Source organism: Lepidochelys olivacea (genome assembly GCF_965140295.1).
Source record: "Lepidochelys olivacea isolate rLepOli2 genome assembly, chromosome: 11".
In the NCBI taxonomy this organism is placed as follows: domain Eukaryota; kingdom Metazoa; phylum Chordata; order Testudines; family Cheloniidae; genus Lepidochelys; species Lepidochelys olivacea.
Genome location: NC_140421.1, coordinates 10929745 through 10942991, shown reverse-complemented (window position 1 = coordinate 10942991; position 13247 = coordinate 10929745). Strand labels below are relative to the sequence as shown.

General features: G+C 43.7%; 1 protein-coding gene across 1 annotated transcript in view; it reads right to left on the bottom strand.

The window, feature by feature from the left end:
* PDIA5 (protein disulfide isomerase family A member 5) overlaps positions 1-13247 on the bottom strand; it is a 129432-nt gene that overhangs the window by 72435 nt on the left and 43750 nt on the right. Inside the window, 2 exon segments of the mRNA XM_084642897.1 lie at positions 5719-5786; positions 12376-12436. Coding sequence (XP_084499023.1) covers positions 5719-5786; positions 12376-12436 — 129 coding nt within the window.

The following is a 13247-nucleotide window of genomic DNA, read 5'->3' as shown; positions in this document are numbered from 1 at the left end:
AAACAGGATTTTCTCTTTCCAGCTGAAATACCACATCAGAATTTAATACCAGTTTCCTGACTGCAGCAAACTGCATGGACTAAATGTGCTCAGAGCCAGCTGGAAATAAATCTTCAGTACAAAATCCTCACATGAAGGTCAGTCAGCATTTACTCAGAATGTACTGGAGAGTTACAAAAGGAGACATTTTTGTCTCTTTTCCTCCACACCTATTCCAGCAAACTCAAAGAGGCAGATTAAAGGAGCAGGCCTTACATCAGCCTTCTGTTCATTTTACTTTTATACATTTTCTTTGAACCACCAATGACCGATTTTACTTGAACCCTACAGGTTCTGGACCTGATTCTCCATGTATCTCATGTTGTCATTTACACACATGCAGAGTAAGTGTAACAAGCTACCAAATCATAATGGTAACTCTGCATGGTATAAATGACTATACAGGCCAAAGGAGTGGAGAATTAGGCTGATTAATTACATTTCTTCTGAGGGTCAAGCTGCCAAAGCTCTCACTTAAATAGTAAGCGACACGAGCTCAGAAAACTCCATGACTCCACAAGGACGTTCCTGGGGCCAGCTAGTGTTAACTGTTGTCGTTCCACTGACTTCAATTAAGATACAATCATTTACACAAGCTGGGGATCTGGCCCTTGGTTTTCAGGGACACATGATCGCTCTAAGCGAACGGTTTATGTCCCATGGACATTAATGGGAGCATGAAGTGACGCCAAATTTGCCATAATATATGCTTTAAGAATTCCAAGAGAAAGATGAGATCAAAACTTCCACGCAATGTGTCATCTTTGGTATTTTAAAACATTCCTGGATTTTGCTGATCCCATGCAATAAAGTAAAACACGACATGCGCAACACAATAACCTCCAAGAAAGGTTTCAGAGTAGCAGCTGGGTTAGAGACTAACAAATTTATTAGGGGCCTTCTTAAGCAAGTACCTGATAGCAATGGGAACTTAAACATGTGCTTAAGTGCTTTGCCAACCAGGGATGCTTTGCCGAATTGGGGCCAGAGGGTGACAGTTACAAGGAATTCACAGTTATTAACTGGAATTCACCCCGATTGCAGGACAAAGATACCCCATTCAAACTGTGAGCTGGTCTTTTCCCTTTTGCACTGTTGTGCAATTTAATGTGAATTATGAACCTACTTTAACAGTGAAAATGTCATCTAGCTTTCCTCTTGGCCACAGCACTGACAGCAAAAACACCAGACTCACAAGCAGAATACAGTAACCAATGTCACGTACAGTTCACCTTTTCATTTTTACAACTTATTAAATAGGCAATTATTTTATTTTATATTTTCATGCTTTCTCCTAGCAATAATGGCCTCAGAGCCTGGCATTTCCTGGCAGTTAATGACTGGTTGGGTTAAAAGGCCAAACACTCACCTTACCCAAGCCAGTCACAAACAGCCAGGAAAAACCTCACCCAGAGGCCATTATTGCTTTAAAGTACACAATGGAAAAACTGGGACGTGTGCAGTATAATTAAAAGTCCACTTAATTTTAGAAATGGTGAAATATATATGGAAAAAGTTAGATAATAGAGGAACGTTAATCCATGGAAAATTGGGTTTGAATTTAGACCAAAGGACTGAGCTTGTGTGTGGAAACAGCACCTTCTACAGCAGTGGACTCCAACCTCTTTACAACCAAGATCACTTTTTGAATCAACAGCAACGCAGGATCTACCCCGCCCCTTCCCCGAGGCCCCGCCCCACTCACTCCATCCCACCCTCTGTTGCTCGCTCTCCCCCACCCTCACTCACTTTCCCCAGGCTGGGACAGGGTGCTGGGCTGTGGGAGGGGTGGGGGCTCTGGGCTGGTGTCGAGGGGTTCGCAGTGTTGGAGGGGGCTCTGGGCTGAGCCTGGGGCAGGGGGCTGGGGTGTAGGAGGGGGTGCAGGGTGCAGGCTCTGGGAGGGAGTTTGGGTACAGGAGGGGGCTATGGGCTGGGGCAGAATGTTGGGGTGCAGGAGGGGTACAGGGTGATGGCTCTGGGAGGGGGCTCTGGGAGGGGCTTGGGTGCAGGAGTGGGTTCGGAGTGTAGGAGGGGCGAGGGGGTGCTGGCTCTGGGAGATGGCTCAGGGATGGGGGTTGGGGTGCGGCCTCCCACCAGGCAGCACTTACCTCCGGCGACTCCCGGTAGGCAGTGGGCACAGCAAGGCTAAGGCAGGCTCCCTGCCTACCCCAGCCCGGGAGGCAGGCCGGGGGGCGCAGGGCCCACATGGCTCCGCATGCTGCCCCTCTCTGTAAGCGCTGTCCCCACAGCTCTCCCGGCCAATGAGAACTGCAGGGGCGGTGCTTGCAGGCAGGAGCAGGGAGTGGAGGGAGACCCCTGTCCCCCCTCGGGGGCTGCGGTGGCCACTTCCGGTAGTGGCATGGGGCCATGGTAGGCAGGGAGTCTGCCTTAGCGGCAACCATGCTACACCACCAGAGATCACAGTCGACTGGGAGATCCTCTAGGATCAACCAGTCGATCGTGATCGACCGGTTGGTGACCACCGATCTACAGAGAGTTGCCAGATCAAGACTTATTTCTTAGCTGAATCTGTGCAGAGAGGCCCCCTGTGCCAACATGAAGTCCCACTGACTTCAGCACCTTTCCACCCAGCCCAGGTGTCTGCTTGCATGGAGCTTGTTGCGGTGTTGGGACCCCAGCATTCAGTCTCACAGGGTTATTCAGATGGTACTCCTGAAAGATTGTTCTACAGAGCAGAAGGAAATGATCAAATGTCAGGGAGCCCTCCAGCACTGGTTACACATGTGGATCCTTATGTATCTCATTCCTGTATACCTGAAGTCCCAAAGCAATACAATTCACCTGTCCTGCCAGACAAGGGTGTCTTGTACAGAGGAACCTAGTGTTAATTCAGTGGAACTCACACCGTAGGACAGGTGGAATTTTAATGCTCTTCAGCCATACCAGAATTCTTATAAAAATACCTTCAAGGGTAGTACTCTCCCCCTAAGAAATGCAAGCAAACCTCAGTGAAAGTAGCCCTAAGCAACAAGCATTTAACACATGCGTCTACAGAGTTTCAGAACAGCTACTTGGGGGAGCATGCAAGTGTGAGGATTTTTAATGCTCACAAGATAATACTGACTGGAACGGCCCTGCCAATGAAACTCAAGGCTTCAACCTCTCTGCTCTACCACATGCAGCCTCTCTGGGGCATAGCCTGCCATCTGTGACAACCTGAATGATGACACACTGTTAGGAGGAACCCAAACGCTGCTTAAACTCTGCTCTAATCCAAATTTCCGTCAGTCATTTTCCTTTGCCTCCCACGAACGCAGATCCTCTCTGAATTTCTTTGCTATATGTACATAAAATCTTGACCCAAGCATTCCCTGTGACTTATTTGAGGATGTCAAGTAGGGGGAAAGCAGTCAGTGTGATATATCTTGATTTTAGTGAGGCTTTTGACACAGTCTCACATGACATTCTCATAAACAAACTAGAGAAATGTGATCTCAACAAAATTACTACAAGGTGTGTGCACAACTGGTTGAGAGACTGTACTCAGGGAGTACTTATCAGTGGTTCGTTATCAGACTGGGAGGGTGTATCTATCGGGCTCCTGTGGGGGCCAGTACTCAGCTCAATACTATTTGATATTTTTATTAATGACTTGAATAATGGAGGGGTGAGTATGCTTATAAAATCTGTAGATGACACCAAGCTGGGAGGGGTTGCAAGCACTTGGAGACAAAATCATAATTCAAAATGACCTTGACAAATTAGAGACTTGGTCTGAAATCAACAAGATGAAATTCAATATAGACATGTGCAAAGTACTACTTTCAGGAAGGCAAAAAATCAAATGCACAACTACAAAATGGAGAATAACGGGCTAGGTGGTAGTACTGCTGAAAAGGATCTGGGGGTTAGAGTGGATCACAAATTGAATCTGCTGCAGTTGTGAAAAAGGCTAATACACCCCAAAATGATATTAACAGGAGTGTCATATGTAAGACATGGAGGAATTGTCCTGCTCCTCTCAGCACCGGTAAGGCCTCAGCTAGAGAACTCTGTCCAGTTCTGGGCACCACACTTTAGGAAAGATGTGGATAAATTGAAGAAAGTCCAGAAGACAGCAACAAAAAATAATAAAAGGTTTAGAAAACCTGACCTATGAGGAAAAGCTAAAAAAACTGGGCATGTTTTGTCTTGAGAAAAGACGACTTAGGAAGGACTGATAACAGTCTTCAAATGTGTTACAGGTTGTTACAGACAGGATGAAAATCCATTGTTCTCTATGTTCACTGAAGGAAGGACAAGACATAATGGGCTAATTTGCAGCAAGGGAGATTTAGGTTAGATTAAAGCTTTCTACGTATAAAAGTAGTTAAGTTCTGGAACTGGCTTCCAAGGGAGGTTGTTGAATTCCCATCATTGGAAGTTTTTAAGAACAGGTTGGACAAACACGTGTCAGAGAAGTTCTATGTTTATTTGGTCCTCCCTCAGGTGCACAGGGCTGGACTTAATAACCTCTCAACATCCGTTCCGGCCCTACATTTCTATGATTTTATGATCAATGCTAAATTTTATTGATGTAACAATTTTATTGATGTAACATATAACCCACCTATGGAACTCACTGTTGCAGGATATTACCAATGTCAGTACTTTAATGACATTCTAAATATGATTGCTATGAATACGAACATTATCTGCAGTTATAAAAGTTAAGGTAAAATTACAAGATCAATCCATCCTCATCCTTCATGACATAGAGCTTCATCATCAGCTGCAGTCAGGAGGAATTCGCCCTCCCACCAGAGTATGATTCCCTGCTATAAAACTAGGTGTATTATAAGAATTTAAATGTCTCTCTGAAGCATCCAGTTTTGGTCATTCTCAGATTATGTCCACACTGCAACAAGAGATGTGACTGCAGCTCAGATGGACATACCCACGCTAGCTTTAATCTAGCTACCTCATTAAAAATAGCACAGGCTAGCTGCCCAAATGCAATCCCACCCAGGACCTTGGGTACGTACTTGGTCACCACCCACGTTGCCATTGCTTCACTGCTACTTTAATGAGCTAGCTCGATCAAAGCTTGCTCAGGTACGTCCACACGTGGTGCAATTCCACCTTCCATTCCAATGCAGATGTACCCTCATAGACAGGACACCACACTAAAAGGACTATTAGACTCTAATCCCACAAACTCTTCCTTAAACTTTACTCACATGACCAGCCCCATTGAAATCAACAGGATTACGCACATACACTTACTTAAAGCTAAGTGTGTGGGTATGTGGGATCAACACAATAGCCTGTTCTGGCAAGAAGAAAAGGAGTACTTGTGGCACCTTAGCGATGCTCAAATAAATTTGTTAATCTCTAAGGTGCCACAAGTACTCCTTTTCTTTTTGCGGATACAGACTAACATGGCTGCTACTCTGAAACCTGTTCTGGCAAGAGTCACATTTTGTATAGGAGGTAAATGAGTAAAATCTTGTGATCCACAGGACAAAAATCAAGGCCAAACATTGTGAAAGGATTTGGAGTTGGGTTTGGGTTTTTGTTTTGTTTTTTTTTTTGAGTTGCTTAAAATATTTCTCCTCCAATCTGAAATCAGTTAAAATTTCCTGCTTCAGTTAATATGTATATAGTCAAATACTCAGATGATAAACTTAAGGTTTTTTTGTTTTTGACATTTGTACATCTTGTCATCCTCTCACTTACATATGTGCCCTTCAGTTCTGTGGCTGCCTGCTGGTAAAATGGCATCATTCTCTTACAAACACCACACCCTGGTGAAAAAGGGGGGGGGAGACAAGGCAAATCATATATCAGTAATGACACTACTTCATACATTAAATCTAGCACATCAAAACAGTGAAAGATTAAATGTTTTCTGAAAAACAGCTTCAGATCTCAAAACATTCTAAAGAACACTGAGATAAAAAAATAAAATAACTTTTTATTCCTTACCTACTTTACTAAACCCCTGAGATTATTTAACATCTCTAAGAGAATTACCTTTTTTGCCATTTGGGTTTGGCTTTGCATTTCACTCATCCAAGTCAGTCAATTTCATACTCAAAAAGAAAAGGAGTACTTGTGGCACCTTAGAGACTAACCAATTTATTTGAGCATGAACTTTCGTGAGCTACAGCTCACTTCATCGGATGCATACCGTGGAAACTGCAGCAGACTTTATATACATACAGAGATCATAAAACAATACCTCCTCCCACCCCACTGTCCTGCTGGTAATAGCTTATCTAAAGTGATCATCAAGTTGGGCCATTTCCAGCACAAATCCAGGTTTTCTCACCCCCCCCCCCCCACATACAAACTCACTCTCCTGCTGGTAATAGCCCATCCAAAGTGACAACTCTCTTCACAATGTGCATGATAATCAAGGTGGGCCATTTCCTGCACAAATCCAGGTTCTCTCACCCCCTCACCCCCTCCAAAAAACACACACAAACTCACTCTCCTGCTGGTAATAGCTCATCCAAACTGACCACTCTCCAAGTTTAAATCCAAGTTTAACCAGAATGTCTGGGGGCGGGGGGGGGGGGGTAGGAAAAAACAAGGGGAAATAGGCTACCTTGCATAATGACTTAGCCACTCCCAGTCTCTATTTAAGCCTAAATTAATAGTATCCAATTTGCAAATGAATTCCAATTCAGCAGTTTCTCGCTGGAGTCTGGATTTGAAGTTTTTTTGTTTTAAGATAGCGACCTTCATGTCTGTGATTGCGTGACCAGAGAGATTGAAGTGTTCTCCGACTGGTTTATGAATGTTATAATTCTTGACATCTGATTTGTGTCCATTTATTCTTTTACGTAGAGACTGTCCAGTTTGACCAATGTAAATGGCAGAGGGGCATTGCTGGCACATGATGGAATATATCACATTGGTGAATGTGCAGGTGAACGAGCCTCTGATAGTGTGGCTGATGTTATTAGGCCCTGTGATGGTGTCCCCTGAATAGATATGTGGCCACAGCTGGCAACGGGCTTTGTTGCAAGGATAAGTTCCTGGGTTAGTGGTTCTGTTGTGTGGTATGTGGTTGTTGGTATTTGCTTCAGGTTGGGGGGCTGTCTGTAGGCAAGGACTGGCCTGTCTCCCAAGATTTGTGAGAGTGTTGGGTCATCCTTTAGGATAGGTTGTAGATCCTTAATAATGCGTTGGAGGGGTTTTAGTTGGGGGCTGAAGGTGAGGGCTAGTGGCGTTCTGTTATTTTCTTTGTTAGGCCTGTCCTGTAGTAGGTAACTTCTGGGAACTCTTCTGGCTCTATCAATCTGTTTCTTCACTTCCGCAGGTGGGTACTGTAGTTGTAAGAAAGCTTGACAGAGATCTTGTAGGTGTTTGTCTCTGTCTGAGGGGTTGGAGCAAATGCGGTTGTATCGCAAAGCTTGGCTGTAGACGATGGATCGTGTGGTGTGGTCAGGGTGAAAGCTGGAGGCATGTAGGTAGGAATAGCAGTCAGTAGGTTTCCGGTATAGGGTGGTGTTTATGTGACCATTGTTTATTAGCACTGTAGTGTCCAGGAAGTGGATCTCTTGTGTGGACTGGACCAGGCTGAGGTTGATGGTGGGACGGAAGTTGTTGAAATCATGGTGGAATTCCTCAAGGGCTTCTTTTCCATGGGTCCAGATGATGAAGATGTCATCAATATAGCACAAGTAGAGTAGGGGCTTTAGGGGACGAGAGCTGAGGAAGCGTTGTTCTAAATCAGCCATAAAAATGTTGGCATACTGTGGGGCCATGCGGGTACCCATAGCAGTGCCGCTGATCTGAAGGTATATATTGTCCCCAAATGTAAAATAGTTATGGGTAAGGACAAAGTCACAAAGTTCAGCCACCAGGTTAGCCGTGACGTTATCGGGGATAGTTTCACATTCTGATTCCACCAGCAGTAGCACAGTGGTGTTGTGTTTGGGGTCAGGATAATTCATAAAAATTCTTAAAATTGGAAACAGTTATTGATATCTCCCCCCAAAATTTCACCAGAACATCTCTCTTCATTTATTAAAATATTTTTTTCCTTCCCTCTTCCCCTCACTTAAAGAACCAATTAATTCTAAATTCTGGACCTAAACCAAGTTCTCAGTGTCCCTTTAACTGAAACCACACACACAGGTCTACAATTAAAAGACCTGATCCTGTATTCCCTAGACACTCAATATTCCCACTGAGCTGGTTCCAATATGTATCTGGGCCTTACCCTACATTTTAAAAGTCACTTGTCAAGATCCAAGTTCAAGGCCATGTATGTCTTCCCACACTTGCACTCCAGTGCAAGAGCAATCAGAATCTGGCCCTTAATATGGAAAAATGAGGGCACCTCTGATTCAATCCAGTGTAACAAGTCTTAAAAATTTAATGGAGGCACCCTTCCCTTAACATACTAAGTGGACATTAAAAAAACACTAGTGTTCATTTGATTACTTAGGAAAGGTAATAGTTCAAAGAAGATCCTCCAGATGTCAGACAAGGCAGATTAGCTAGCAAAAAAGGGAGAGAGAAGACATGGGACTGGCATGTGCTAAAAAGCTGCGTGTAGATGATGCCTTAGGAGGTTTAAATAGATTAGCAATAAATCACCTTGTAACCAGCAGTTTTTTCCATTGCCAAGTAAACTGAGATGAGGGAGAAGACGTGACTAAGTTCTTCTGAGTCAGATGAAAGGGACTTTTATCTGAATGACTCCTGGGACTGCAATGCGACAGTAGTCAGCATTTGTGTTCCAGCCAGCAGCGAAGAGGAGAAAAAGAATAGGCAGTTGCCCTGTACACTGCATGAGATCACCCCAAAAAAATCTGCTAATGTTTCTGGGGAGATTTTGGCAACAGCAATTCAGCATTCCCCACATCAGTGTGCCTCAACCCCAACCAGGGGGAACATCCTCTAGGAGAGAAGGAAAAAGGATTCAAGTTTCCATGGCTATTCCACCCATGGCATGAGACTGACCTTGGCTGAGATTGGTACAAGGGGGCTAATCAGTGCCAGTTAAGAATATTTCATAATGCGCATGGCACACCTTCCATTTCACTGAGGTATGAATGGCATCAACCACTGTCATGCAGTCTGCTGAACAGCCAGCAAATGGCATCCTCTGTCAGTCACTTCCTCCCACAAGCCGTTTTCATTGTCCTATCACCAACGTTGACGTCTCTTGCTCTATACTTCAAACCCCTTCCAGCAGCCCTCTGGGCCTCAGACTGTCCTGGCTAGTAACCTCCGTCGTCCCCACCTTAACTTTTCACTCTCTTCTAGATTCTTTCCTAAAATCCAACCATGCACTGGTCTCCTACCACCTTCAGAAATCCCACCTGCCTAACTCCCCTCAGCTCCAAACTTCACAGAACACACCATATACGAATGCTGCTTTGAGATCCTCACCTTCAACTCTATGCTGTATTGCATCTACCATCTCTCAGCTGTGGACTCCCTGTTACCCTATTTCAAATTCCATCAACTAGTATCTGTCCTTATACAGACTTCTCAGTGCAGCTTTGTCACAAGGGCTCATATTGTGTCAGGTATTTGAAACAGGATAGGGTTTATTTTAACATTGAACAGTCACTGATCTTTTTCTAACAAACACTGAATGTGATTGCATCACTTTGTAAATATAGTCAAGAGACCCAATCAAGAAATTATTTTTGTTGTCATCATCATGAGATATATCCTCCAGCTGTATGGACACGTTTTTGCTTCTGTACTTCTTTCACATCTTGTGCTGAGAACACCACGCTTTTGATCCCGCACCTCTAATATGTGTTGTTCCTCCCCTGACCAAATTTGGTCTCTGCCATTTGCTTATTCCTGCATTTTGTCTTTATGCCTTCGAATGAATTTTTAAATCAGATGCACTTCAATTTTTGCAGTGCTCACTAACCCTTCTATTTTGGAAGCCCAGTACTATAAATATCCTTCATTTGTTGCAAAGTCAGGTCCACTTCCTGCAATAATCTCGCAGTGAACTGGATTTATACCACAAATAATTTGGTCTCCAATTAGTCCACCTGCTATTTGTTTAGATTTGGCTTAGTTGCACAGGCCTGTAACAACCATCAATGCTCGCATGTGGCAGCTGATTTCTTCTAAGGTAAATGAGCCTTTCCTCACGCCCCCACCCCCCTCAAATAGCTCTGAGTGTGCATCACTGTATTCTTAGATTTTTAAATTACTTTATTTAGCAGTTTGCAGATACCTTCATCTTCCCACTCACTAGAACATACTGAAGCTGTCTAATTGCCTGTGAGTCTGCCACAATGTAGCAAAAATGGATGATTTCACAGTCTTTGATATCTCCACAGTACAACTTGCTTCCAAGGAAGTTTAGAAGCACTGCAGATCTCAGTCAGGTACCATCCCAGATGGAGGGATCTGGGACCCCATTCTTATCAAAGGTAAAGTTTTCTTCCAGCACTGGGTAACACCACTATGAAACACAGGGATGCTTGTAAGAGACTGATCCAGATTCCCCTTTTCCAGTAACAAGACTTCAGTCAGGGCTACAAAAGGTTCCATCCACACCACATGGCAGCAATCAGTATCTGCACATTCTGATAACCAGTATTATAATGTGACTGCTGGATGAGTTTGGTCTTTCTTGAGTAGGTGGCACAGTGGAAGGGAGGTAGAAGAGTGGGAAGAGAACCAAGTCAAAAGGTTAATGTTAAATAAAAGACAAGGGAATGAAGGATTGTGAAATCAAGGGCAGGTAAAAAAAAAATAAGTAGGGTTCTTCGTAGAAGTTTAGAGAGCAGCAAAAGCATTACAATAGCGAAAACTAGCAGGTGGTCCAAAGCAGCAAGACTGGAATCAGCAGCGTGTCTAGGGAAACAGTTCAAGGAGAATTAAGGGTCAGATAATGCACATTTCAAGAAAGGACTTGGTAGTGGAAAACAATTATTAATGAAGGAGATAAACTGTGAAAGTGTTCTGGGACTCAGGAATCTCCCTAAAGGAACGAGTTACAGACTTAGGGAAGGCATATCATCTCACACGGATGCAAGGCAGGAGGCAGTTGCTGGGAGTTACAGTACATGCTGCTACTCGGAACATGGCAAGGCCATGCAGAGATGAACCAGAGAATCTCTCCACACACAAAGTATAAAAGAAAGGACCGAGGGTAAGCTGCAGTGGTAAGGGAAATGCACTCTTTTACTGAACTATCAGACCAAGTCCTAGGCAGTTCCTAGCAAAGCTCAGATGGGGCTAAATGTAGAATTACACACCTGGGATGAGGAAACCACTTTGGGCCACTCATTAGGAAATCACAGACAATGCTGCCTTGGGATGCTCAGTTTTACACAGCAAAGCAATGACCACCCAATTGCAAGTGACACCTAACTCATCACCAGTTCCACTACCAAGGCTAATGCAGCAGTGCTTTTCTATCTTGGATCACGTGAGCGCTCCCTTTTCCTTAGCTCGCCTGCCTTGCAAGTGGGTAATTGCTCTAATTGCTGAGCGTTAAAGAGCTGAAAGCCTCTAGGTTGCTGAATGGAATTGCAAGGAGCCACCAAATAGCAGCAGTGCAACATTCACACACAGCGATGTTCACAGCGTGACTCAGTCACTGGGCGTTGATACAACGCAAACATAACCTCACTGCAACACAATGTCAAGGTATCACACCGCTGTCAGTCGTGATTTGTTACAACTCCACCCAACACACTCTTCCCCAAACACTTTGAGGGACCCTGGCAACTTGGGTTCAATTACCCAGCAGCCCATGTTATATCATGTATGCAGCTCTCCTGAGCAGTACTCCGTCCCCTCTGCCTGACACGAGGAAGGACATATGAAGCTGCAGCCAGAGCCCCAGTCTCCTCTGGGGATTCACTGTTCTCCTGAGACCAGCTTTTCATGGGCTACAGAGAAGAACACTGCAGAAAGTAAATAAAAACATGAACAGTATTCACATGCATCCATAGTACTGTACAGGGCAGAGTGCTGGGCACACACAAAAGTATATGTGTTATTAAGTCATATGCACTCAGCATACCAAACAGGAATAGAGCATGAGAAAACCAGACAGGACAAGTAGTAAGAAAGTGTAGTGACTGAGACCAATACCAGCAGGCAGTGGAAAGAGGCATGACTTGTGGAAAGAAAAGGGAAACAAATTAAAAAAAAGACTGATTGGCCAGAGGAGTGATAGAGTGGATGCCAGGAGGAAAGAGACCAGAAAGAAACCAGAAGACAAATACTAAGGGCTGTACAGTGCAATACAGATGAATATTAGCCACTAAAGTGGAATAAATGAAGAAAGTGGTGGGAAAACCACCACTCAGAGAACACTTCTGGCTAGGGATGATGGCTGATCAGCCACAGCAGTGACAGGTTGACAGGAAATACCAGATCACGTACATGGGGCATAGAACATCATCAGAAGAGGTCTTTCTTCTTTCTTTAGAAGCCTTCTGAATTCCTAAAGTATAAACCAAACAAAAACCGTTATCAATGAAATAGACACATGCATCAGGCCACAGTCACTTTTATCTGTGTTCAACTTTAAAAGGCAAATAATGTATTAAAGACTTCTCCTGGTTTGCTTCGTTATCTAAGGGGGGAAAAATCTTGTAAAAAGCCAAAACTTGAATCACTTCTCTGCACTCAATTCGGGCTTAGAACGAGTTAATACAAATTACCACAGGACTCATTCACTAAATACCTTACAAGAAATTTTCAGTGATAGGATGTAGAAATTACACTCCTATCGACTCTCACTAGAGGCTTTTGGAAGCTATAGGATAATAGACCCGTTTTCCAGCCAGATCCTCTCAAAGAAAACTACTCTGATTTCTCATTAAGGAGCTGGACTCAATAAAAAAAAATTACTTTAGCTTCCACACCATGAAAGCCTAGGCAGGGCCATGAGAGGCCATGAGAATAGATTTTTTTAGTGCCGGTATGGTGGTAAAACCAGATGAAGTTTTTAAATTGAATGTGACCCCTGGGAGAGCTTGTAATGGAGAACAAAAAGGTGAACATTAAAAATTAATCTTCTTACAAAAACTGAATGTCAAAATAACTGTTCCTTATATCAAAAATGAAAGCTACAAATGGAAAAGGCTCTTTATGAAGCACCATCTAAAGTCCAATCAATTAAAATTTTAAAATCAGTAGACTGGAAAAGCATACAAAACACCAAGCTGATCATCACTGGAGACGGCACAGTTACCACTGCAATGTCCCTGGCTTTTCAAAACGAGAAATAAAATTTTACATATTCACAGCCT